Genomic DNA, 25,351 nt, shown 5'->3' on the forward strand with positions numbered 1-25,351 from the left:
TACAGTTCTCGTGACATTTTCGAACAATGTTTGACTGTTACGGACGTGTAACGTGATTAATTTCTTAGGATTTCAGTGGAGGTTTTCAGATTTTTGTGGCTTTGAAAGAACGAATTTTATTTTGTAAATTCGTTGTGTTGTCGAGAAACTAGAATTGCAAGTGGAACGGTCACGAAGTATGGATACCACGGACATTCATCATCAAGAAAATGTTTCAAAAATTTATTTACTAAAATTCATTCGATTTTGAGGTGAATGTCTGATGGCCTGACATGCACATAGTTATAACATTTCTCGTTTTTGTATAACGGATGACGTAGTATAATCAATTGTAACAACTAAATCTGGTGACCTAATTTGAGACTTTTTACTCTAACAAAAAAAAAATGAATTTTTGGACTTAAAAAGTGGAGATTTCGAGTCGTACTCGTATTACCGAAAGTTTCAGGACCAAGTGCTGCAGACAATTGATTTTCACGCAATTTTCACCTTAATAATCTAAATGCCCCGCTCGCTCCTAAGCTGCAATATCTCCATAGTGCACTTGTAGATCGAAGTAAGTAACTTGTAAGGCAGTCCAGAGATTTGAGAAAAGTCTCTCAGTTTCCAAGTTTTTCCATTGAAACAATCACTGGCACTCATTGAAATCGTTGATTATCCGTCTATAGCGGTAGCAATTAGCAATAATCAACCGATAGTCAACAACAACTATTTGAACGCAGAACTAAAGCCAGAAAGATGACGTGTCACATTCATGAATCATAGGAAAAATGAAATTTCATTCGTTAAGTCATCCGTTTGGGAGAGTCTGACTATTCAAAACGAAATTTCATTTTTCTTATAATTCGTTAATTGGACACGTCCCCTTACTGCATTTAACTATTCATTTATGATTAATGGTATACTTAGAAACAACAACGTCTCAATCATCATAAGCAGACCCGTGACCCACTGCGACCTGTGAACCACAGCTTCTACACCTACGCGCTAATATTAAACATCGATCGTTTACCGATCAGTGGAATTTAATTGCTCCAACGAATAAAAGAATTGAAAATTATAAAATCGTCTTCATTGAGTTGCTGAACAACACAAGTTCATCGAACAGTTGCATTTCTTCGTTACCATTACAGCCGAATAACGTTTGTTTCATTCGTTCTGCTTTTTTCCGTGCATTCTATTTCAACAAACAAATGCTACTCGACGCTATATGGTTAATGTTCCTATGTTGTCATTGTGATACTTCTTAAATAGCCTGAACCTGATTCTGAATCTCTTCGCATTTCCAGTTTCAATTATTGCACAAAATGCCAGTTTACTCGTCGTTGGTATCACAATCGCCAGTCGACGAATTTCATTCCGTTTCATTGCTTGTGTTTGGATGTGAGTACGTTCTCAATGGCAAGAAAAGTCATAACTCGTTTGAACTGTTATTGTGCCATTCGCACAAACAAATGTGTTATGCACCACAGCCGGATGAGATATGCGCGATTCTACTAGTTTTTCTGCTAAAGGTTCATTGTCTATGTATCAGTTCGTCATTATGTTTGCTGCATTTTTGTTGAACTTTATAGTTTTCTGACATTGTTGTTCGTTTGTCGTTTGTGGTACGTATAGCACGTTTCGTTGTTAACGAAACTGTGTCTCAGTCTCTATTTGGAAATGCATTAAGATTGGAATTGATGTCTTCAAGAAGTGAGATGGCTTAGAAGTCGGACAACTGGTTAATTCGAAGAACTAGTCACTAATGTCTGCTTCGATACTAATAGGGAGAAGACAGAGAGTCAGTGGGTCATGTTGATCTTAACTCATCGGTGTCGGTGTTGGTCTTAACTCAAGCTCTATATTATGCAAGAGAGAAAGTCATTGCAGGGACTGCAATGCAGGCCACCCTCTGATTATATCATCGACATTTTCTAGTTTATCGAGTCGATGATTCAGTTTCAAACGCCACCACACCTAATTGTTCAATATGCTTACTGTTCTATGCATGGACCTATGGGCAATAAATTTTCGGCTATACACCGAGAGGCTACTCTTTCCTGATGATTTGCAGTAACAAAAAAAAAAATTCTTTGCATGCACTGCACAGCATATCGTTCTAAAGGTTACATTTTTATGACTTCCAACGCTTTGTTTGTGTAGTATGTTAAGTGTTAGCTTGGCTGATCGGACGGAAATTGAAACTGGAATCAACAACAACATTTTTAACATGAAAAATACTAAAACATATTCACAGATAATGATCCGCAGCGTAACGAGTAAAAATCGGTTTCAACTGATTCATACCACACACTGTTCGATCGATCAGCTAAGTTGTACTATGAAATGTAGTCCGAAATTCAACACGTAATTTAGTGAATGAACGGAACGTGCTAAAAGTGTGATGTGTCGCATTGATGGCGATCTTATGCTCTTAGAACATTGAGCTGTTATGCAGTTGAGTCAGCAAATAAATTTTCAAGTTCACAGAAATAAAACGAAAAAAAAAATGCCGCGACTGACATTCCGTATACATTTTATCAGTCGGTCGTTTCGTTTATTTCCCTACCTGCAATTTATGGGTCGAGCAAACCGTCAGTGTGACAATAGCAATTACACTTAAGTGGTAACATTTCAAGGAAGGTGCCACACTCGTTTTGTTTGCAGTAAAATGACAAAGTAAATGTTTATGGCTCTGCTGCTCTGTATTCTTCTGTTTGGTTTGGTTTTGTGAAGTGCGAGCGAGAATAGTATGCGTAATGTAATCAATCAATATAAATTCGTTAAATGCAGAAATGGGACGTGTCACATTAGCAAATTATAAGAAAAATGATGTTTCGTTGATTCAGCTGGTCTTCAATTAGGCTGACGATGTTAATGCAAATGTTTTTACAGTTCAAAGGAACTAAATGCGCACGAAATTTAACATTTCTTACAATTCGCTAGCGTGACGCGTCCTCTGTATGCATTAAACGATTCATATGCGAAACACTTCCATACTTCTCTTCTTTGCAAAATGGTTCCATGGTAGCCAAAATAAAACAAGTTAGGCTCGTACTAGGTCAAAAAAGTGTCTGACCTGACTTTCTGAAACCTGTCAGGTTAGTTTCAGGTTGAACGAATTTTCAGTTAATCTGTCAGGTTTCAAGCCAGAACTGAGCCGATCGCTATATTCAGGTTTGCAGATAAATTCGTCACGTATTTTCAGTTCAGGTTTGAGGTCATGACCGGTTCCGGGTCTTAAAAAATTGCGACTTTAATCCGAAGAACTTTAGCAAGTTGAGTTAATCAACAAAGTTAAGACTTCTGCTCTACAAAACACGAACTCTTCAAGAAAAAACTTTCCAATCAAAATGACCTTGCAAGACTTTTCTTCCCGAAAACCTACTTCTAAGCTACGAAGGGTCATGTGACATCTTATGACGAGCTTTGTCTATATTTTAAAGTGCCAATTCAGACACACAAAATGCTACAGTGAAGCCACATTGCTACCAGCTAAATCAGGGAGCATGTGGCATCGTTAAAGACTCGTTTGTCTATTTACTAGAAACGGTTTTTCTCCGCCAACATTTTCTCCAGCAATAAACGTTTCATTGGACTTTATCACCTCAATTTTAATGAATTGAAATTGATGATAATGGTCATGTTGACATGATCTTACTGGTGTCGTTTGCACGTTAAAAACGACAATAAAAATAATTTTTCAATTTAGTTGCCACATTTGCTAAATTTCCAGCATTTTATCGTTTAGAAATTTCATTACTTCCATAGACCGGTTTTTCTCTCGCACTAAAACGGTTTCTTACATCCACCTCAACTTAATTATGAGCATGGCCGTACCGTATGCTTCTCGGTGTAAAGTGCAAAAAAAAACCAAACGAAACAACAAAAATGATTGCGCTGCCCATCGCATATCTTTATCGTTTATCGATTTATGTTGCGAATGGATGATGGATAATAATTGCCGTTCGGAACAAACAAAACTTAATGAATTTCCCATTTTGGTGGGTATTCAAATGAAAACAATTTGAAGAGTTTTTTTCGCCTCTCTTTCGTGCTGTAATTGAAAATTAATTTCACTAAATGAACGTAAATCATTTGAATTGAGTACACCTACAGTCGGTGCTGCCGTTTCTTTTATTATTTCTTCCTTCTTCTTTGCAATTATCGCGCAAACAGGAAAAAATAACTTTATGCTTTGCAGACTGTAGTGTGACCCGTACGTTCACTACTACGTTCACATGAGGTTTCGGTGGATTTTGAAAGTAACTTTCTCTATGGTGCACATAGAGCAGTGTTAAATATGAATATGTCCAAGGCATTCAACTTGCGTTAGGTTAAGTTCACCAAACCTTTCTACATTAAGATCTGTCAACAAACTGTGAAAAACAGAAAACAAAACCCACTCGAAACTGGTGGAGATCCACTTGTCAAACGGGCAATACATGAACAAATTCCATAATCTATTCATAAAAAGCGTTTACTCGAGACTCTCGAATCGAGGGTGTAGATCTGTTCAACGGTTATTTCAGCTGTCAAAATGTCATAGAAACATAACCAAAAAATTATTGTTGAGAGCGTTGAGGTTATGGCTCTATGGATGCTCTCGTTTCATCGTACTGTAAGATGAAACAGACCCGAAGGGATGAATAAAAAAGAAATGTGCTGAACGTACATACGGTCATCGGATGCAGTTAAAGGAGAAACGATTGAATCCTTTATAGATGATGCCGACGAGTATACGGTATACCGAGTTCTCTGCTCTCGTAGCATGTTTTCATTGAAAACCTTGTTCTTCCATTAGCCCCATCGAAACAGGTATAAAACGTTTCCCGAAAATACTTTCACCAAACACTTGTCTTGTCATTTACACAACAAGGGACAAAATGATGAAAAATAGGATTTTCGTTTGTATTTTGTTGATCTGAGACTTTCATCATCACGAGTTTTGTTATGGACTTTACATGCATGGATAACCGAGGGGTGAACCACTCTGAAATTATCACCAAATAATCCAAATAACACTAATTTCGACACCTGCAGCAAGTGCAACTCATTACATAACTAGGGATGAAAAGTCTCGTCTTTAGAATACATTCACAATAGTATGTTACGTCACTGTTTGTAAATATTTGTTTAGGCAAATGTGAGGTTTGCGGAACGAGCCGAAGGCGAGTGAAGTAATCACACGTGCGTAAACAAGCATTTACAAGCAGTGACGTAACACATTTTACATGTTTGTGGACGGTAAGTGCATTTTCCCTGTCACAAGCAGTGATGTAAAGTGCACTTTACCGTGCATAAGCATGTAAAACTCTTTTACACGACAAGGGATAAAAGGTTGAAACGTCAAGTTTTCGTGTGAATTTTCCTTGAAGGAGGTTCAGCCGAGTTCTGTAACAAGATTCTTGTTTTCCCTTGGTGTGTAATAAGCCACTTTAGACCCTAGGAAACTCAAAAGCATGTAAGTTATTTCAGCAACAGCGATGCGAAAAGTGGACTTTTTTCGGTAGACGTTCGTTGTTTGTTGACTAGAAGTTGTATGGCTTTCGTTGTTTTCCTTTTTCTATATTTTGCTTTTGGTCTCTAGTGACGAAACCGATTTTCAAATACACGTTTTGTCAAACCTTTTCAACCATTAACCGTAAATAAAAACCCTGTCTCGCTTCGCTCGTTTGACAAAGACAACCCAATTTCTCAATTCTTGTATAAATTACTAAATCATAACAAGGGATAAAAAGTCCAGTTTTCGTGTGAATTTCGTTGATCCGAGACGAAGCCGAGGTCAATAAACACACAAAAACTAGACTTTCCAAATTTTTATCAATTGTTATGCAAAGTAGGACGGTGATGGGTTGACATTACATTTCAACTATGATTCGCTAGACTTTTTCGTGAGCAAATCGGTATATTGTTCCGATTGTATCGAGTACCACTGTCGCCATAGCCTGATGGTAAATGGTATTTTTGAACTGCATATTAATGCAAAACGTCGAAAGACGTATTTAATTTTCGAAGCAGTGGTCGAATGTCTTATCACCAATTTTCTGGTTTTCCCTAGGTGTGTAATAAGCCACTTTCGACCCTAGGGAAAACAACATATAGAAGACTATTGCATATTAAGGCGGTCGAAAGTTCATTAAATTCGATGAAAAGAACGATTTTCGACCCGCAAGCCATTAGAGACATGCCATTAGATTTATAGCAGACTCAGCTGATTCCTAAGCCCCGTATGCCCCGTATACTTCACACAAACAAATGATTGGCAAAATGAAAAATTTACACAAAACAAAAAAAAAATTCAAATTCAAATGCCATTTGCCTTTTGTATGTAAATGATGGTTGGATTATAATAAATGAAATTATCGTCATCAATCTTCAATTAAATTTTTGTTACAAAGAGTCAAGGTTACAAGTTTGTGTGTGAAGCACTATAATGCCAGCACTGTATGTGTTTCGTACATAAATAATAATTTCTGCGCGTGGTAAATGGACAAAAATGTTTCTCTATACCTGGCGAACGGAGAATGCAGGTGCAATAATTTTTGTTTAAAAGACAGAAAAAAAAACAAAATTTTATTTATAGAATCCAGTGGGCAAATTAACATGTTAAATACGAAAAATGTAGGAACTTTCGATAACATGAAATGATTACAGACCAATCGAACACAACGGAAAAATTGATTTTGAAAGTTAGTTTTTGATTGAATAATTAACGAAACCATTCTTCCGACAGCTAATACAAGCCGCCTTGTTTGTTTATTTAGCAGATTAGGATTATTCTACAGAAACGTGTTTTCATTTTGCTTATGGATTGGGTTTTTACATTAGCAACGGTGCGGTGTAATAACGTCGGTACAAGAATTTTGAAATTATCTATTTACCCATTCAATTTGAACCGAAATGTTTCAGTATTGTGAGCCGGTCGGAAGAAAGTTTAGGATGGTTGGAATGCATTAATGGACATTTCTGGAAAAGATCAGTGGGTGAATGTTAAATAAAGTATCTCGAGTCTTGACGAAGCACAAGTATTGAAACTTTCGTTAAATTCATCGAAACTATCGTCAAGATCATAGATACTTCATCGCTAATGATTAGACTGAGTTGTAACTACTCTCGTCGTCCAGGAAATATTAATTGGAGTGATTGGGTTTTATGAAAGGATTACACGCGAGCAAAAATATAAACACAAGTGCTGATACTGAGTTGAATTCCGGTTGCATTTAAAGTACAGTGTGCCCAAAAAGTTTGTATGTTTATGCATGCGTTCAAACGTTTTGGTCACACTGTATATTGAAGATTGTAGAGACCCTCAAGTGAATGTGCGACAGAACCCAAATTCAAAACCTGATGCTTGAGCCTTTTAACCAATGACTTTATCTGTTTTGCAATGAATACAGTGTACACTGTACGTACGTCAGTGAAATTTAGGCAAGAATTTGCTGCAGCTGTTTGAAACAATCTGTTTTTTGAACTAGTCCATTCAAGCCAATGAAAGTGTAAAACAGGTATGGTCTATTGTCCGCCCGGAGGACGTAAAAATTTGATTTTCGTACTTAAACGCACTCATTTTCATATTATTTTGACATAAAATGTGAGTGCGTTTAAGGCGAATTCGGCGATCGATCATACCTGTTCTCTACTTTCATTGATTCAAGCTGGTGAGTGTTGGTGTAACTATTCACCCGTATAAACAAGTATAAACACTGATACTAAGCAGTCATTGTTTGCATGAGCTGCTAAAACAAATTCATGCCTAAACTTCCCTGACGTCCATTGTACGGTAAAATGTCAACCAAACATGGGTACCGTAACCTGTCAACCAAACATAGGTACCGTAACCTGTTCAGTGTTTATATAGACTATTATGACGGGGAAATGTTTGGAAGAAAGCAATTGAATGGTGGGAGTTATTAAAAGAGAGATGACCAACCTCTATGAAGTATGTCATTCCTTTTTGCATGTACAAGTCTAGTGAATCATAAATGAAATGAAAATAAGAAATTATTTTGTGTAAGTGTTTTGACAGCTGCCGCAATTCCTTGCTCCAATCAATTTCCCCTTCAAAACATTTCCCCCGTCATAACAGTCCATAATATAGCCTCACGATGGACTTTCTTGTTCTTGTGTGGATAGTTCTGCTTTCTCCCTGCGTATGGAGAAATCTATGGGAGGAAAATGGGAAGTACGAAGGGTTTTGTAGATCCGAAAAATAGAAGATTATGATGGCTTTCAGTTGTCAAAGACATTCGATTTCTCACTACAAAGCAGGAATGTAGATTACGACATTGTTTAGAACTTTCTGTTTTGCCAAAAGATGCGAAAGATGCAAACAAACAAGGTAAAATGCAAAGCTCCAAATGTGAGTCCCTTTACTCGACCCGCGGGAAATGAGTTTTAACGTTCATGTCACGTTTAACGTTCATGTCACGTTTAACTTGCATGTCAATGAAGTAATAACTCGTTTTCCGGGGGTACAGTGAGTATAATTCTATTCTGAACTCTGGCCGTACTACGTCACAATTTCAACTCTCCGCGCTCTTTCAAGTCGTACAACCATTATAAGTAACAAGCGAATTGAGATGTTATTGAACTAATCAAATTGCCAATCTAATAATTGGTTATCCAATTTGTTATTCAAAGAAAACTGCATGAAATCAAAACAGAACAACAGCGAAAAACAACAAAAAAAAACGATAGCAAAGTTACCGAACCATTAACTGGTTATTATAAAATTCTACAATTAACCACCTTTTAGTACAGCGTTTACATGCATCAAGCTATACAGCATAAAATGGACAGAAAACGAAACATTTTCATTGTTTTGTATCGTTTCAATTCACAAGTAAAAGTAAAACTGAGTTGCGTGAATTTTATCATAACAAAACTTTGACTTGGCTACAGATTTTTGTTTCAGTTTTTTTTTTTCTACTTCGATTATGGTTACGGTAGTTGAATGTGAAAACTCTAGGCGTATTTCGTTGAATACAGTCAGAGATGCTGAGTTAAGGCACTAAATGCCATGCAGACTGCAGACAATCATTTTTACATTTCTTATATGATCTGCATGTTGTGTAAACGAGAGACAGACGAGGTAAATCGTAAATTATAACCGGAGTATACGTCCTCGAATAAGTACCATTATGTACGCTGACTTGACAAAAATGAATTCATGTGAATTTATGCACCTAAAATGTCGGCGACCGTTTTTTGTGCACATTTTCTAATTAAATTCAAATTTTATTTATTTTATTAAAAGCGAGCGGAGTGTGCACATTTTGCATTCAAATTTCGAATGGTCTCTTTTGCATACAATCGTGTTTCGATCGCAAAACGATTGTGTTTGCACAAACCGTTCTGTTCGGAATATTGGTTTCGTTGAGCGAGTTTTCAATTTTGGGTTTCACTTTCTAAAACAGGAAAGAGCGTACACAGAGTGAATAGCCATGGGAATGCATTTATGTTGGGACAAAGATAAGAATTACATTTTGTTGTCGCTCTATGATAACCATTCGATAATTGTTGGACTGAATGTGTCGGGCTGATTTTTGAGAATTTTTTTCTCAGAAATGTTTCGGAATTTTTGGGAGAAATTAAAAAAAAACCTGGCCTAGAGGCAGAGTCAGAAAGTTCACTGACAAAAAAGTTTCGAAAAACTCAGCTATTGCAGGTAACTTTGTCTCCAGGTAATCTACAATAGCTGCCACAGCTGTAGCGCCCCATACAAAAAATACATCTGCGGCAGATAATGTAGATTACCTGGAGACAAAGTTACCTGCTACAGGTGAGTTTTTCGAAACGTTTTTGTCAGTGTGGCTCAAATTTACTGAAGGAATAGATTCACAATTCTACTGGAGACGCTAGAACCTACATAATTTGGGATAATGATCTGAGTTCGATGTAGAGGGAAGGACAGGCTCTGGACTGTCAAGCAATATAGGAGAAAAATCTCTAAATTTGCCGAAGAGATTCAGAATTCTTTAAAAATAAAGGGGAAGGTGGAGCTATGAGAGTCTAGATATCACAATGTGTCAAGACAGATTCCATCTACGACAGAGAAAGAAACTCGGACTTTGTCATTCTGCGGAAGAAACCTTGACCAAAGCAGGGCCTATTTTTGGAAATTTTTTCCAAATTTTCCAAAAAATTGCCAAAAATTTCCAAAAACTGCCAACGTCCAAAAACCGAATTTTTCCATCATTTCGAACTGTTTTGGCAACTCCTGAGCTCAGCCTTGTGTTTTAGCCGGCTCTCAATGATTTTGTTTGATTATTGACGCTCTCATCTTATTAATTAATCATGCTCGACTTCATTTGAAAGCTGATAGTGTCAAGAATCAAACAAAATAATTGGGAGTCAGCTAAAACGCAAGGCCGAGTTCAGGAGTTGGCAAAACAGTTCGAAATGATGGAAAAATTCGGTTTTTGGACGTTCGCAGTTTTTGGCAATTTTTTGGAAATTTTGGAGAAAATTTCCAAAAATAGGCCCTGGACCAAAGAGTAGTCATTTACATAACAAGGAGTAGAAAACTGGAAAGTCCAGCTTTTGTAGAAAGTTGAGCTCAACAGTCACACGAAAATCTAACTTTTCAATTTTTTTTCCCCGAGATTTGTAATTGGATTTTTCATCCTAAGAGCTCCTAAACCAATTCTCTAATTTTCCTAGTCATGTAATAAGCCACTTTCAACCTTAGGGACCTCAAAAGTATGTAAAGAATTTAGAACATGATTACTCAGCTGAGAGAAATAATTCCCGTGTTCGACCGTTCAGATATACTCTGTACTCTCTTGACCATATTTACGCTATGAGAGTGATAGCAACTATAGATTTAGATTTCAATGTTGACAGCCGGAATACTTGAGAATCTTTCGTGGAGAGATTATCGAACTGGATAAAAACGAGCTTGTACAGTCACGAACACCAAAAAGTGCTGCCGTACTTATCAATTATTTGTTTAGTCCGCTCCACACATTTACAGACGTTTGGCTCAACCTGTTCAAAAATAACAATAAATTGTGATTCTTCGACAGTGTTCCTCAATCCAATGTAAACTGTAAATGTTTGCGTCATTTCCATTTAAACCCATCGTCATCAATTGAACGAAGCAGCAAAAAAAAAACTATCGTGAGTCTACACATAAGCAATGAGTGCTAATTAAATGAAACAAAAGAGAGAAAAAACCTTGTCCACTTAACAATCAAAAGAACTGTGAAGAACGTACCTGATGTGTCTCAAGAACAATGAACACATGAAATGCATACAAACAATTACGTATGCCATATCACTCTCGACGTCCTCCCATATGTGTGTGTGTGAGTGAGTATGGTGAATTAATTGTGAAGTGATGTAACGATAAACGGAACAATAGTTGCACTAAAGTTGCAACACACATATATACAATGCATTGCATATGACATTATGTATAAGATCGCATGAGAACTAAAGACGAAATTTTCTTTGGCACAGAGTAATATGCACTTACAGCTGAAGTTTCATTCATACAAATATTCGAAGTGTAGCCGTACGTAGATAGGGGATCCTACGATATCAAACCATATTGACAGAGTACTCTGATAAATCAATAAAACCAATTTTTATCGTCGAGCAGACTAGGGAAGAAGAAAAAAAAAACGTTTTCACATAAAGAGTTTCTGTTTAGGTTGGCATTCCAGTGTGGGCTTCGTAATTATTTTTATGAAGATCGTAACAATGATATGAAAGTGCATGCGTGTGTAGTTTCAGTTCGTGTCTGACTGTTTACGGCGTTGTTATGTTTTTGCTGAGTTTTCAGAACAGAAATCAAATTACAACGAAAGAGTCATAGTTCCGATACTGACTGGTGCAGCTTATACATTTCGATAAGCAAAATTGACATAATCCGACCAGAAATCCAATATCATGGAAAATGCAATTTTTCTCAAAAATATTCTACAAATTGCTCGACATTGCAATTCATTCTAGGTCAATTAAATGACATTTGCACTTAGGGTGCATCGACTTGATAATTTCAGTTCACTTAATTCGATCCAATCTTTATTCCCTAGCTGCTTCAATTTGAAGCTTTCAAGCCATAGAGCTATACTCGAGAGGTGGCATGGTGGCGCCGTCGATCAAAGGAGACCACAAAAATATATGGGAAACCAGATATGTTGAAATAATGACAACGACACCTTGACATCTCTCGAGAGTAACTCTATGCAATGCTTCAAACAAACACAAAATAGTAGAAAAAAAGTGATGAAAGTAATAGATCACTTCGCGAGCTGTCTGGGACACTTCGTATTTCATAAGAAATGTCTAACTTGACAGAAGAACAAAATTTTCGTTAAGTAAGATTTACTTAATTGAAATATTAATGTAAAAAACCAAGTGTCTCATAAGTTGACAGTTCTGCGTAGTGCAGTGGGTTCAATATTTATTTGTTTACCTATGGTCAGAAAATAGATCGATTTTTGTAGTCAGATCGAAGCTGGGACCGCAAAATCGCTTGAGTTAGAACTTCCTATATCCCCCAGAGGTGAGCACAACATTTTTCACGTCTACATGGTGTGATGAACCGTGTCAACGAAACAAAAACATCAATTCGCCATACCATTTTCGAAAACATAAACAAAGTGACAGTTAGGGGGAGAAAAGTTCTATTTTATCCCAGCTGGAGAGAAAGTGCTTCGATCAATCGTCAACAAAACGCAATTTTCTCATGGCTTATTGGGGGGAGAAAATCAGGTTAATCACACAGCACGCATGAAAAAAACGTATTCATTTGTATACATCACCTTGCGTTTGCTCAAGGAGAGAATAGTTATTTGTCCAAGGAAAGTGGAAAACTTGTTGCGATGGTGTTGTTTTTGTGCAGGATGTAGCGAGGGCCAGAAGTTACCCGAAAAAAAACGCAATTTCCAACTTTTTTCCCAACCGAAACACAACATTTTCCACAACAAAAAGTCCCTAAGTTTCAGCCAAAAAGGAAAAAATGACAATTTTCTCGCCTGCGTTGAGTTAAAATATCTTTCACGAGGTGGTCAGATTCTTTTTTCTTTTGAAAGTGTGCTCTAAGTTCTGAGTAAAACTCAGATTTCTTTAACCAATGGTCCAACCCATCCACCCTAAAAGTGCAGCTCGAAATAATAAATTCACATCTCCAAACATCAATAAAATAAAATCAGACGCTCAACGACGTAATAATAAATTGGAATAATTTCACTCGTCCTCTCTCTCTCTCTTTGTTGGAAAACTGCATCAACATTTTGCGATATGGACGTTGGTCCTTGAAAATTTTATTAATTTTTTCTCTGTGTGATTGGCGCTGGAATGATAAACGAAAACTGTTTCATTGGGAAGAAACAAACTGAACGAAAACATAAAATCAATGCAGCAGAGAAACCGAGTTTATTTATAAATTGGTAAATCAGTCGTTACACGACTGCAATGTGTACGATTTCAACTTCAATTCCAAACAAACAAGAAAGGAAAAAAAAACGTTGCAAGGGTCGCATTGAAACAAATCAAAGTAGTGGAGAGGCGAGGTCTTGTTAACAATTTTTTTCTGTTTTAATTATGAGGGTGATGATAAGAGAAGTTATACTTCATAATAATGATGTTGAACAAAAAGAAGCTTGTTCCATTGATGTAGAAACAGTTCACACTTCCCGTATTTGAAACTTCCATGCTCTTCATTGTATTAAAGAGAAATATCAGAGTCAGTGATTGGACATTCTCTAGTTTGTTCAGATTTTTTTAATGGGCGGGCGAACAAGTCCTGGACACGCTATGACCTCATGCTTATAGAAACCAGCTGATCAAAAAAATATGGAAAAAAATTCCCATGATAATCATTGATGGACAAGAAGATTAGGGCATTGGCAGAGCCTCCATTTCTTTTATAGAAATTGAATCTCAAACGATTCAGATTAGGAAAATTTGAAATTTGTGTCAGCGCACATCACGGCGTCTAGCATGAACATAGAAAATATTCGGAGGCTGATGAAATCATGCTAGGAGCAGTGCTGTGGTCAGCGTTAAGACTGAAATAGTTTTGAAGTTTCCCGGGCAACAGCAAGAGCAGGGAAACAAAAAGTCAAAACTATTTCACAAAAAACGGCGAATAAGCAAACACCAACAGCGATCTGATTCTGTAAAACATCTTCCCAGGTCGATGTTAGCCTCTCAACATTGAAGATTAAGTGATTGTCTTGGGCTTTAGTTGGACCGCAAGCAGACAAACACAGTCTCTGATAAGTGAACCAATAACACTCGGCAAACGAATGGATTCCTTAGGACAAAAGACAGTCTAGCTTAGCAGAGGCCAAAATCATCTTCCGTTCCGCTAACGTAACACAAACGAGATGGACGGTTTTTCGGACTGTTAGATTAAATGGAAATCAGAAGATGAGTCGAAGATTCTTAAACTATTCGATGAAGATAGTGATATAGTGACAAGCAGACAGTCTGCTGCAGACTGACAGGCGAGAGTTGCATTCTGCATTAAACCGAACGAAATTCCAATAAGAATCCAACAAAATTCGTCGAAAACCACCAGTAAGGACAGTGTTGTGGTGTCATTGTTTTGACATGCCAACGGTTGAGACACACTCATTATAATCGACATGACATATGATTCAACTTGACTAACTCAACAAATCTTCGTATTGTGTGATAATTATGTTGCGGCCTAGTCAGACCAGAGAGCCGCCGATTTTCAGCCGGCCGAAAACGGCGGCTGACGGCTAAAATGCCCGCCGCCGCCGCCGGTGTTTTTGGTCGGCTGAATGCGGCTAGCCGCCGACAGCCGCCGCCAGTGGTTTAGGTCGGCTGACTCGGCGGCTGATATATTTTATTTGACGATTAATAAAAATTTTTGAATTAAAATTTATAACAACCATTTAGATTCTATTTTAGGACAGAAAAAAAATGAAAAGAAAAGTTATAAAATTGAAAAATTTCGTAAAAGGAAAAATATCTTTTTTTATTTATTTTTAAAAGCGAAAAAAAGGCTGCAATGCGCAACCAGTAAAAAACGATCTTTTCAAAAAAAACAAAGTTACAATAAATAAAAATCATCAATTCTACTGCGTCCTAAAGTCCCCAAAATGCAACTAGCGTTTCTCCGTTGAATTGCAATAGAAACCTTTTGTAATAGGTAATCCATTGATCGTGGTTCGCCAGAAGCTTTTCGCATTAATGAGCCCAATTTCTTTACAAATGTACTTGTTTCAGGACCCATGCAACCTAGTGATTCAAAAGCAATAGGTGTAAATAAGTAATTTTCAGTTTTTCAACTTTTTAACTTTTTTTTTCATTTTTATAACTTTTTTTTTAATTTTTTCTTGACCCTAAATAATATAATCCTTTTTCAGATTGGCCGGAAATTCGTCAAAGTGTAGAATAGTGCGTTTTTGAACACTACTTGAAGCGCTACCGAATGTGATCCACGCAACCTAACACATCGACAGAGGACTGAAAATTAGCAGGAAAGATGGCCAATAGAATTTCACTTTTAATCCACTCCACTCAAAAGTATTTTTAAAGAACTATCCTTCCCTTCCTGTGAATTTTCAGTCCTATGCCGATATGTGCGTGGCTTAGAGTAGTTTCATGTCACGACTCGCGATTCTACGCTTCGACGAACTTCGGCAACCTTAAACCTCCAAGAGGGTTACCATAGAATAAAAAAAACTTATTTTTTCATCAAGGAGAACCACTTGAGAGGGTAACATCTGACAAATTCAGACTTTCGTGTTTGAGACCTACCTAAACGAAAAAACTTTCACACTTGTGCTCTACATTGTAGTCTTTAATACTTCAGCTTTTGTTTAAAAATATGTAAGAAAATGTATACTACACTACTACAGCCGCCGCCAGCCGACTTTTTTACCGGCGGCTAGGCCCAGTCGCCGCCACCTCTTTCAGAGCGGCTAAGCCGACTCAGCCGCCGGCCGCCAGCTCTTTTGAGACGGCTAGCCGCCGCCAACGATTTTTCTTCGGCTCTCTGGTCTGGGCCTAGTCAACTATTAGCCTTATGTAAACGGCAATCTTATAGCAATACTACTGCTCGGGTATCGCTAATTGTTTGATATCAAATCATTTTGATTTGAAGCCAAACATTTTGCTGTTTTAAGAGTTTTATCAACGCTCGTCCACTAGCCATTAGCCATATATTACAATTCGGTGTACAGAACATTGACATTTAAAATGTTGCGTGTGCGCCGTTCTGTATCCTCAATATTTTTTTTTTCATTTTTTTCATGAAAACAGGAGTTCCGCCCTAAGAATATTTTTGACTGCGAAAATTTTGTCGATCATGAAATGAGGGGACATCAATTTCAGAAAATGTCGATGCTCGATTCATACACCGTTTCGTGTCGAGGAAAATAAATTGATAAATGAGACTGTGGGACCTATTGGTCGACTGAGATTCGGGGTTTTTGCCAATTTAAAATCCAATAACCGGAGATGAAACTAGGACATTGACTGAAGACAAACTTACATTTTCCTGACGGGCTATTATCCAATTGAAGTCTTGTTGGTGAAACAGCTGCTGGAGCTCCGGTAATCCGATGGGTTTCTTGTCGGGTGATGCGTAAATAAATTATCCAAACAAACAAACAAAATTGTTAATTCCACTCACTCACAACACTGACCGATCTTTGATCGCCTGAATTGATTGATATTTTTGTTTCGAAACACTGAGATTGTAACACACTTTTCATTCATTCAATCAACAAAACTGTGTTTTGCCTTCAAACACTAAATTTAAACAAACATTTTTGGTCGGAGAAAATCCACGACACCAAAGCAAACACGCAGAAACACAATCCGTTTTCTTCGTCGTCGGAGTGTTAAACTTACTGCCTGGTATAAGAAAAAATCCAAATGGAAGACAAGAATTTTCTTCCGAAAAATTGACTTTCTTATCACGAATTCATTCACCCGATTTCTTTTGCAACGTTTTATGCGCACACTTTAACACATGAATTTGGAATGGTCCACACGATTTTGTTGTTTTTTGTGGTCGGATTTCGTTTCTTTTATTTATGTTTTAGTTGTTTGGCATTAAAACACGGGAAACAAAAACTTGATGTATAAGTGCACGACCGGCTGAGAGAAAAATCGCACACAAGATGCGAAGAGGTGCTATCGATGAAAACGGTAATACTTTTTCAGTGGATGCTTGTGCGAGTGTGTGTTTATGTTAGTATTTTGCTTGACAAAACACATAAACTGCATGGGTGCGAATGAGATGAATATATTTGCATTGAATGGGATAGGAATGCATCACACGGTTTTGTCATGAGTTGAGTGCTATGAGCAATTTTGATTATGAGTAGAAAGGGCGCCATTTTCAAAACTTGGCTATGATATCTGTTCCTGCTGGTTTGCGATAAGAAAACCAATATTTATCTACTTTAATCTACAAAATATGCATAATTAGGACTGGGTGTCGAATGTTGTGAATTTAAGAATTCGTAACTTCACAGTTGTCTCCTTAATGTCACCTGAGAGTGATACATACCAAGGTAAATGTAGTGAGTAGGTAATCAAGGCTGTATACTTTGGGGAGGTCACGCAGATACAGATACGCGGGTTACAGACCACAGTTGATGATAAAATGGCCGATTTCATACAAAAATTCACCTACTCTGATGATTCTCGTCGTCTTGATGATGTGGTGAATTTTTAGGTCTTTTTTCCATAGGAAAAAAAGACCTATTGTGGGCACTTCATCTGTCCGTCCGTCCGTCCGTCTGTGTCACAAATAAAATGTGATTGATAAAAGTTAAAATTGCAATGCTACTATGAACAAACCAACACCAGGCAAATCAATTATTATTTGTTATCTGGTAACCAATCGCTCATAGCAGACATAGCAATTTGAAAGTTTGGTAGTTGGACCCCCAAAATATTTAGCAGCAAAGATGTTTACCGTTTGAGAGCTACGCATCGAATGACGAAATTATTCCGACTGCTTGCCTTTTTATAACTCAAATATTTGGTAGTTGACTACCTCGGTGGTAAATTGCAATGCTACTATGAGCAAACCAACACCAGGCAAATCAATTATTATTTGTTATCTGGTAACCGATCGCTCATAGCAGACATTGCAATTTGGTAGTTGTTGGTAGTTAGACCCCCAAACTATATAGCAGCAAAGATGTTTCTTACTCGAGAGACGCACACCGACTGAAATTATTCGGCCTGCTGGTCTATTTATAAATCGAGTATTTGGTAGTTGACTACCAAAGTGGTAGTTGACTGACTACCAAAGTGGTAGTTGACTGACTACCAAAGTGGTAGTTGACTGACTACCAAAGTGGTAGTTGACTGACTACCAAAGTGGTAGTTGACTGACTACCAAAGTGGTAGTTGACTGACTACCAAAGTGGTAGTTGACTGACTACCAAAGTGGTAGTTGACTACCAAAGTGGTAGTTGACTGACTACCAAAGTGGTAGTTGACTACCAAAGTGGTAGTTGACTGACTACCAAAGTGGTAGTTGGCTGACTACCAAAGTGGTAGTTGACTGACTACCAAAGTGGTAGTTGACTGACTACCAAAGTGGTAGTTGACTGACTACCAAAGTGGTAGTTGACTGACTACCAAAGTGGTAGTTGACTGACTACCAAAGTGGTAGTTGACTACCAAAGTGGTAGCTGACTACCAAAGTGGTAGTTGACTACCAACATGGTAGTTGACTAATACGGATGTTGTAGATATGTTTACTGTTTGAGAGCTGCACACCGACTGATGAAATTAATCGGCTTGCTTGCCTATTTATAATTCCAAAATTTGGTAGTTGAATACCAAAGTGGTACTTGAATGAGTACCAAGCTAGTAGTAAACAGAAATTGAAAAAAAATGAAAAAAGACCTCACCAGGCTTCAGCCGGTCTATTCTTGTTTGTATATGTAAAGTTATCAGAAGTGGGGTGTTCCCGCGTATCTAATAAAATGGCGGTCTGCGTGACCTCCCCAAAGTGAAAAGAAACTTTGCTCAAGATTTTGGTTCCCCATTAAAATTGTCAAAGAAAACCGAGTGAAAATGTAGATTGATAGAAGAGATAGTAGAAGAGAAAAAACAACCAAAATTTGAACAAGAATAGACCGGCTGAAGCCTGGTGAGGTCTTTTTCACTTTTTTTCTTCAATTTTTGTTCACTACCAACTTGGTACTCATTCAAGTACCACTTTGGTATTCAACTACCAAATTTTCGAATTATAAATAGGCAGGCGAGCCGACTAATTTCATCAGTCTGTGTGCAGCTCTCAAACAATAAACATCTCTACAACCTCCGTATTAGCTTAGTAGTCAACCACCACTTTAGTAGTCATCTACCACTTTAGTAGTCATCTACCACTTTGGTAGTCAACTACCACTTTGGTAGTCAACTACCACTTTGGTAGTCAACTACCACTTTGGTAGTCAACTACCACTTTGGTAGTCAACTACCACTTTGGTAGTCAACTACCACTTTGGTAGTCAACTACCACTTTGGTAGTCAACTACCACTTTGGTAGTCAACTACCACTTTGGTAGTCAACTACCACTTTGGTAGTCAACTACCACTTTGGTAGTCAACTACCACTTTGGTAGCCAACTACCACTTTGGTAGCCAACTACCACTTTGGTAGTCAACTACCACTTTGGTAGTCAACTACCACTTTGGTAGTCAACTACCAAATACACGATTTAAAATAATTTTTGGGTTATTGTTAGAGGAATTGTTGCTCTACTGCTAGAGCTATTTACTAGCTTCATCCCTTAAGTATCCACGCCTCTATCACGTTTTTTAAACTTTAGCATGTTTCACTTCAATTAGAAACATTATGAAGAAGCTCACAACTAGGCTCACAATTGTTCTCCCCTTATTATAAAGCGAACATTTAACGATGACGAAGAACATCATTGGACCAATTAAGGAAAAATGTAGGAACCACGTGCAACAATTGGAACCAATGTTATAGTTTTAGCTTCGAAACTTTACCTCACGTTTTTGAACTCTTGAAGGACTCTAAAGCATGATTTCCACTTACCAAAAAAGTACTCTGTGTGAGAGACAAAATTGATTTGTTTACTTAACAGCTCGCTTTCCCACAGCTCTCTCACTGTGAGAGTCTCACACGGACCCGGAAAACGAAAATACTTCAGCTGTGACAGATGTTCAATTTTCTGTCAGTGATTTTCACAATTTTTTCACAAAATTTATTTAGAAAAAAATGTAAAATTCCCCAAAACAATGTTCAAGTGCTCAGTGAGGACGAGTAGTACGTCGAATTACCGAAAAACCAACTTATTGACTAGAAAATCATTTCATCAGAAAATACTTAGAAAAACAAAGAAAATCCTTGGAATCCTTCAAAGCAGCTGATGTGGCAGCGACAATTTTATAGGCTTTGGTGCCATGAGACGTTTCGAGAATGCAAAATTATTGCATTTGCTTGTTTAAGATGCGTTGCTTTCTTCAAAAATACTTTTTTTTGTGACCATGATGACTCTTTCTATCAATCAATCAAGATCAGTACAAGCAATATGCAGACGCAAAGAGACCAATTCATTGTGAACAAATACTTTATTCCCTTGACTGTAAGTCAGGGTCTTATGCCGGAAAATACCCTAGAATGTTTGTATACCAAAGGTTGTATGAATTGTTATGAAAAACGGAATTGTTTGTCCCAATATTTTGCTTGTATACACGATAACTTGAGTAATTATCAACCAATTTTATTTTTTTAATCGACGCAGAATTCAATTCCTGAGGTTAAGTTCGAAGATGGGATATGTGGGATTAAGGATCTGGAAGTTATTCCAGAAAAACAGTATTTTCCACTGTTGGAAAATTCAATCAATCGAAAAAGATTACTTTGATGGAATTTGATTTTGTCGGTTAGTTATATCCAGCTATCACGCATGCATGATAGTCAGCTATCACGCATGATAGTCAGCTATCACGGTGATAGTCAGCTATCACGGTGATAGTCAGCTATCACGGTGATAGTCAGCTATCACGTTGATAGTCAGCTATCACGGTGATAGTCAGCTATCACGGTGATAGTCAGCTATCACGGTGATAGTCAGCTATCACGGTGATAGTCAGCTATCACGGTGATAGTCAGCTATCACGGTTATAGTTGGCTATAGTCAGGTGAAAGTCAGCTATCACGCATGATAGTTTTCTAGCCATGACATAAAGTATTTATAAAATTTTATGAACAACCAATTTCTGAATCGTTATTCAAATGTATGGAATGACATTATAAAACAATTATACAGAAAACTTTAAAACTCCCACGAGTGTGAAGTTTGCGGCCAGAGCGAAGCGAGGGCCGTAATTCGCACGAGTCGTGCTATTTTTTTTTCATGATTAAAGGTTTTGTGAATGTAGAAAGTACCGGGGGGTTTCCTTTTTGTACATAAGTGTAAGGGAAGAACGTCTATCGTACTATTTTATATTGTACCAATGTGAAAAGTCCTCTAATCGTTCCAAATTCGCATCTTTTACTTTTGTTTAACGTTAACAATAACACGGTGGAGCTGAACGAACTTTAAATAAACATGTCGACTTCCATCTCGGTTCTTTTCATAGCTGAGTTAGGGGAGGCGTGTACTATCCAACGGCGCATGTTGCGGGCGCAACCGCTGAGCCGTTTCTGAGAACTAGGAATATCGTCGCCTGGCTCCACGGAAGTTGCTGGACCAGTGTTTGAAACTGGAATCAGTAGAGGGACAAATTCTAAGAACAACCATGTAAAAATTATTGCTCTCGGTCATTTGGTCGCAGAGCAATAGAAGCTGAAAATCGAAAATTCCACCTCTTCAAGGGGTGATGCCTCCTCGACGAAGTTCTCGATCCAGCACTTTAATAGCGTTTCTAGACAAAGTTAATGTGCTCTTTCGAATGGCAATAAAATTTCTTTGAAAGTGGTCTCTTTTGGTACATTTTCAGAAAAGTCACTTTTTTGCAACCCTCGGTGAACTTTGGCTACTCCCATACCTTGCCGGTTGGAATATTTCAACACGACATACCTTGTACCAGTTAGCCTAAAGTCTAAGCTTTCCAATGATACCAAATGTGTCATGTATGATTGTCAGTAAGAACTGTTTATGATAAAGATTTTGCAACGAGGTCGGGCTACTAGCAAATTTAGGGTCATTGAAAACGAAATTTCTAATTTTAATTCTAATGACCGAGAGCAATAATTTTTACATGGTTGTTCTTAGAATTTGTCTCTCTACCGATTCCAGTTTCAAACACTGGTCCAGCAACTTCCGCGGAGCCAGGCGACGATATTCCTAGTTCTCAGAAACGGCTCAGCGGTTGCGCCCGCAACAAGTGCCGTTGGATAGTACACGCCTCCCCTAACTCAGCTATGAAAAGAACCGAGATGGAAATCGACATGTTTATTTAAAGTTCGTTCAGCCCCACCGTGATAAGGCTATAAAACTGAATAATAGACGACTTATACGAGTGGGACGTTTGCGGGCAGAGCGCAGCGAGGGCCGTAATTCACACGAGTCTTTGTCTATTTTTGTATTGTTGATTAAAAATCTGGCCGCAAATTTACAAGCAAATAGAGAACAGAAAAAGTGGTTTTCCAAAGAACTTGTACTCAAGCGAATGTTTTAAATCAGTTATTTGTGATGTTTCGGAAGATCAACAACGGAAAATAAAATGAAATTGATTAAAAATATGTTGAAAAAATTGTCAGTCAAGGGACCTGACCCGCCCAAAAGGTGGGGCCCAGTTAATGATAGCTGAATGGGTGACCAACATTTATAATAATAATAATCATGACAACGCATAAAAGTCGATGATGTTGAATGAATTGATTAAAGCCTAAGTATCTACGCGTTATCTTTACTTGTTTCTTTCGTTATAAATTCATAACTCGGTGTGACAATTGATGCAGTGCTTCATAAAATTACTGCTTGTTGGTTCATGTTGAAGTTTTTGGGGTGAAAAAATGTTTCTGGCACTTGCGTTACTATTTTTGTGGCTGTTTTACAAATGGTCGGTGAACAATTTGGAATATTTTAAGAAGATCGGAGTGCCATATGAGAAACCTCTACCGCTATTTGGTAACGCTCTGGGTCTGCTTCTGAAGAAACAGAGTTTTATCGATCTGACCAGGAATAGCTACTACAAATTCAAAAACTCCTCAAGGTAAGAGAAGGCATTTGAGTGTTGTGTTTCATTAGTCAAATAAAACAATTTTCTTTTCTTTAAAAAAGAATTTTCGGGTTTTTCAACTTCCGGCAAATAAATTACTTCATCACCGATCCAGAATTGATAAAGAGAATCACAATTAAAGATTTCGAACACTTTACGAATAAAGACAGTCCGATGGCCCATGCTGACAAAGTTTTCAGTAGAATTTTACCGTTCCTTCGCGATAAAGAATGGACAGATATGAGATCAACGTTGAGTCCAATATTCACCAGTTCTAAGATGAAGATGATGTACGGACTGCTATCCGATCAAGCGAGAGATTTCGTAAACTTTTTCGAAGAAAAGTCACAGCGAGGCGAAACGCTCGAAATGGATGCGAAAAATATTTTTGCTCGCTTTACGGCCAATGGAATCGCAACATCCGCTTTGGGCTTTGAAGCTGATTGTGTGAGAAACGTCGACAGTGACGTGTTCAAATTGGTTGGAACTTTCATTAACGAAGCCACCGATACATTGACGATATTGAAAGGATTCCTATTCATGACGATTCCAAGTCTTTACAAACTTTTAGGATTTCGGCTACTAAGTAAGGAAATGTACAATTTCTTCAAACGGGTCGTGATTGACCAAATGGACGAACGAGATCGTAACAAAACTTCGCGGCCAGACATCATTCAATTAATGCTTCAACTGAAGAAAGGCCAATTGAGACAGGATAAGGAAAACGAAGTCAACGATAAGGAACTGATCAATTTCTCCGCTAACGTCGAATACGAGGCCAGCTCAAAGGGAAAAAGTACAAGCCAATTTACGGACGACGATTGGATCGCTCAGGGTTTTGTTTTCTTCGGAGCTGGGTAATGCTATCTAGTTGATTTGTTGAAATTTTTCAATTGAACGAAAATGTCTTTAAATTCACAGCTTTGATACCACATCTACCTTGCTACAAACGACTTGCTATGAACTGATGAAAAATCCAGACATTCAGCTTGAACTGTACAACGAAATCGATTCGGTTGCCTCAACACTGGACGGCAGGTCTGTTAGTTTTGAAGCACTGCACAAGATGACATTTTTAGACATGGTTGTCTCGGAAGGATTAAGAAAATGGCCACCGATTATACAAACGAATCGAATCTGTACGAAAGATTACTTTGTTCCGTTGGGAAACGGGTCAACCATCACGATCAAAAAGGATCAGCAAATTTTGTTTCCATATTTTCACATCCAAAATGATCCAGCCTACTTCCCCAATCCGGAAAAATTCGATCCGTATAGGTTCGCTAACGAAAACAAGGATTCTATCGTACAGGGAAGTTATCTCCCATTCGGATTGGGCAGACGAAATTGCATTGGAAGTCGCTTTGCATTGATGGAAGCAAAACTCTTACTTTTTCATCTGGTCCACAAATTTTCAATTGAAAAATGTGTGAAAACACCGGAAACCATAAAACATAAGGAAGGCTTCATGCCAAGTATTAAGGAAACTGTTTACCTTAAATTTGTACCACGAAAATAGGGTAAGCCAGTGAAATAAGAAAATTGTTTTAATAAAACAAGGCATCAGAACAGTCGGAGCGTTTGCTGCGACTTAGCCCCGTACGACCCGTAATCCTATTTCGTCCGTAACCATAATACGTCCGTAGCCGTAATACGCGCGGAACCCTAATACGTCTACAACCCTCCAATGCGTCTGTTACCAAAATGCAAGTCAAGTTGGGCATGGTCAAATTTACTGAAAGTGTTCATTTTTAAAATTGCACAGACCGCAATTACGAAAGCCCGTACGAAGTACCTCTCAAATAAAACCAACAATTTACGATATTATTTTAGAAACCCAAAATTTTTTGCCAACTTTCCATTGGGTATTCAATTACCTCTCAAATAAAACATAAATTAGCAAAATCGGATGATATTTACTCGATTTATGTGCAAAAAACACTTAGTGCCGAGTAGCGGCCTTAGTCCAAGGGCCCAAATTTGAAACTTTTTTCGCCATCATTCTATTCGGCATTCCATAAAAAACAAAAACTAGCAAAATCGGATGAGATTTACTCGATTTATGTGCAAAAACTACTTAGGGCCGCGTAGCGGCCTTAGTCCAAGGGCCCAAATTTGAAACTTTTTTCGCCACGTTCTTTTCGGTATTCAATTATCTCTCAAACGAAACAAAAACTAGCAAAATCGGATGAGATTTACTCGATTT

At 37.8% G+C, this 25,351-nt stretch overlaps 2 protein-coding genes and 1 long non-coding RNA gene across 8 annotated transcripts in view; 1 reads left to right on the forward strand and 2 right to left on the reverse strand.

Moving 5' to 3' along the window:
* Positions 1-17,141, reverse strand: part of LOC119077363 (neurabin-1) — a 72,524-nt gene extending 55,383 nt beyond the window's left edge. For 3 of the 6 annotated variants that reach the window (XM_037184544.1, XM_037184547.1, XM_037184546.1), the window contains exon 1: positions 16,469-17,141. The gene's annotated coding sequence lies outside the window, so the exon portion shown is untranslated. The remainder of the gene's footprint in view (positions 1-16,468) is intronic. The other 3 variants (XM_037184541.1, XM_037184540.1, XM_037184542.1) reach the window with 3 other exon arrangements.
* A 2,040-nt stretch (positions 17,142-19,181) lies between these two features.
* LOC119077458 lies at positions 19,182-19,675 on the reverse strand. The gene is made up of 2 exons (XR_005087803.1): positions 19,621-19,675; positions 19,182-19,278 (listed from the first exon to the last, which is right to left on the reverse strand). It is a non-coding gene; the product is annotated as an uncharacterized LOC119077458 (long non-coding RNA).
* A 3,127-nt stretch (positions 19,676-22,802) lies between these two features.
* LOC119077379 (probable cytochrome P450 9f2) lies at positions 22,803-24,746 on the forward strand. Its single transcript, XM_037184573.1, has 3 exons — positions 22,803-23,139; positions 23,208-24,002; positions 24,067-24,746. The coding sequence occupies exons 1-3, from the start codon at positions 22,940-22,942 to the stop codon at positions 24,662-24,664; spliced, it is 1,593 nt and encodes a 530-aa protein (XP_037040468.1). The 5' UTR covers positions 22,803-22,939; the 3' UTR covers positions 24,665-24,746.
* Positions 24,747-25,351: the final 605 nt, after the last annotated feature.

This window comes from Bradysia coprophila, unplaced genomic scaffold (assembly GCF_014529535.1).
Source record: "Bradysia coprophila strain Holo2 unplaced genomic scaffold, BU_Bcop_v1 contig_235, whole genome shotgun sequence".
NCBI classification, from domain to species: Eukaryota; Metazoa; Arthropoda; class Insecta; order Diptera; family Sciaridae; genus Bradysia; species Bradysia coprophila.

Bases quoted from the DNA above. Each gene is read 5' to 3' on its own strand.
- LOC119077379 (XM_037184573.1), top strand. From the start codon at position 22,940: ATGTTTCTGGCACTTGCGTTACTATTTTTGTGGCTGTTTTACAAATGG. The intron at 23,140-23,207 runs GTAAGAGAAGGC...TCTTTAAAAAAG, and splicing joins AAATTCAAAAACTCCTCAAG to AATTTTCGGGTTTTTCAACT. The intron at 24,003-24,066 runs GTAATGCTATCT...TTAAATTCACAG, and splicing joins TTTGTTTTCTTCGGAGCTGG to CTTTGATACCACATCTACCT.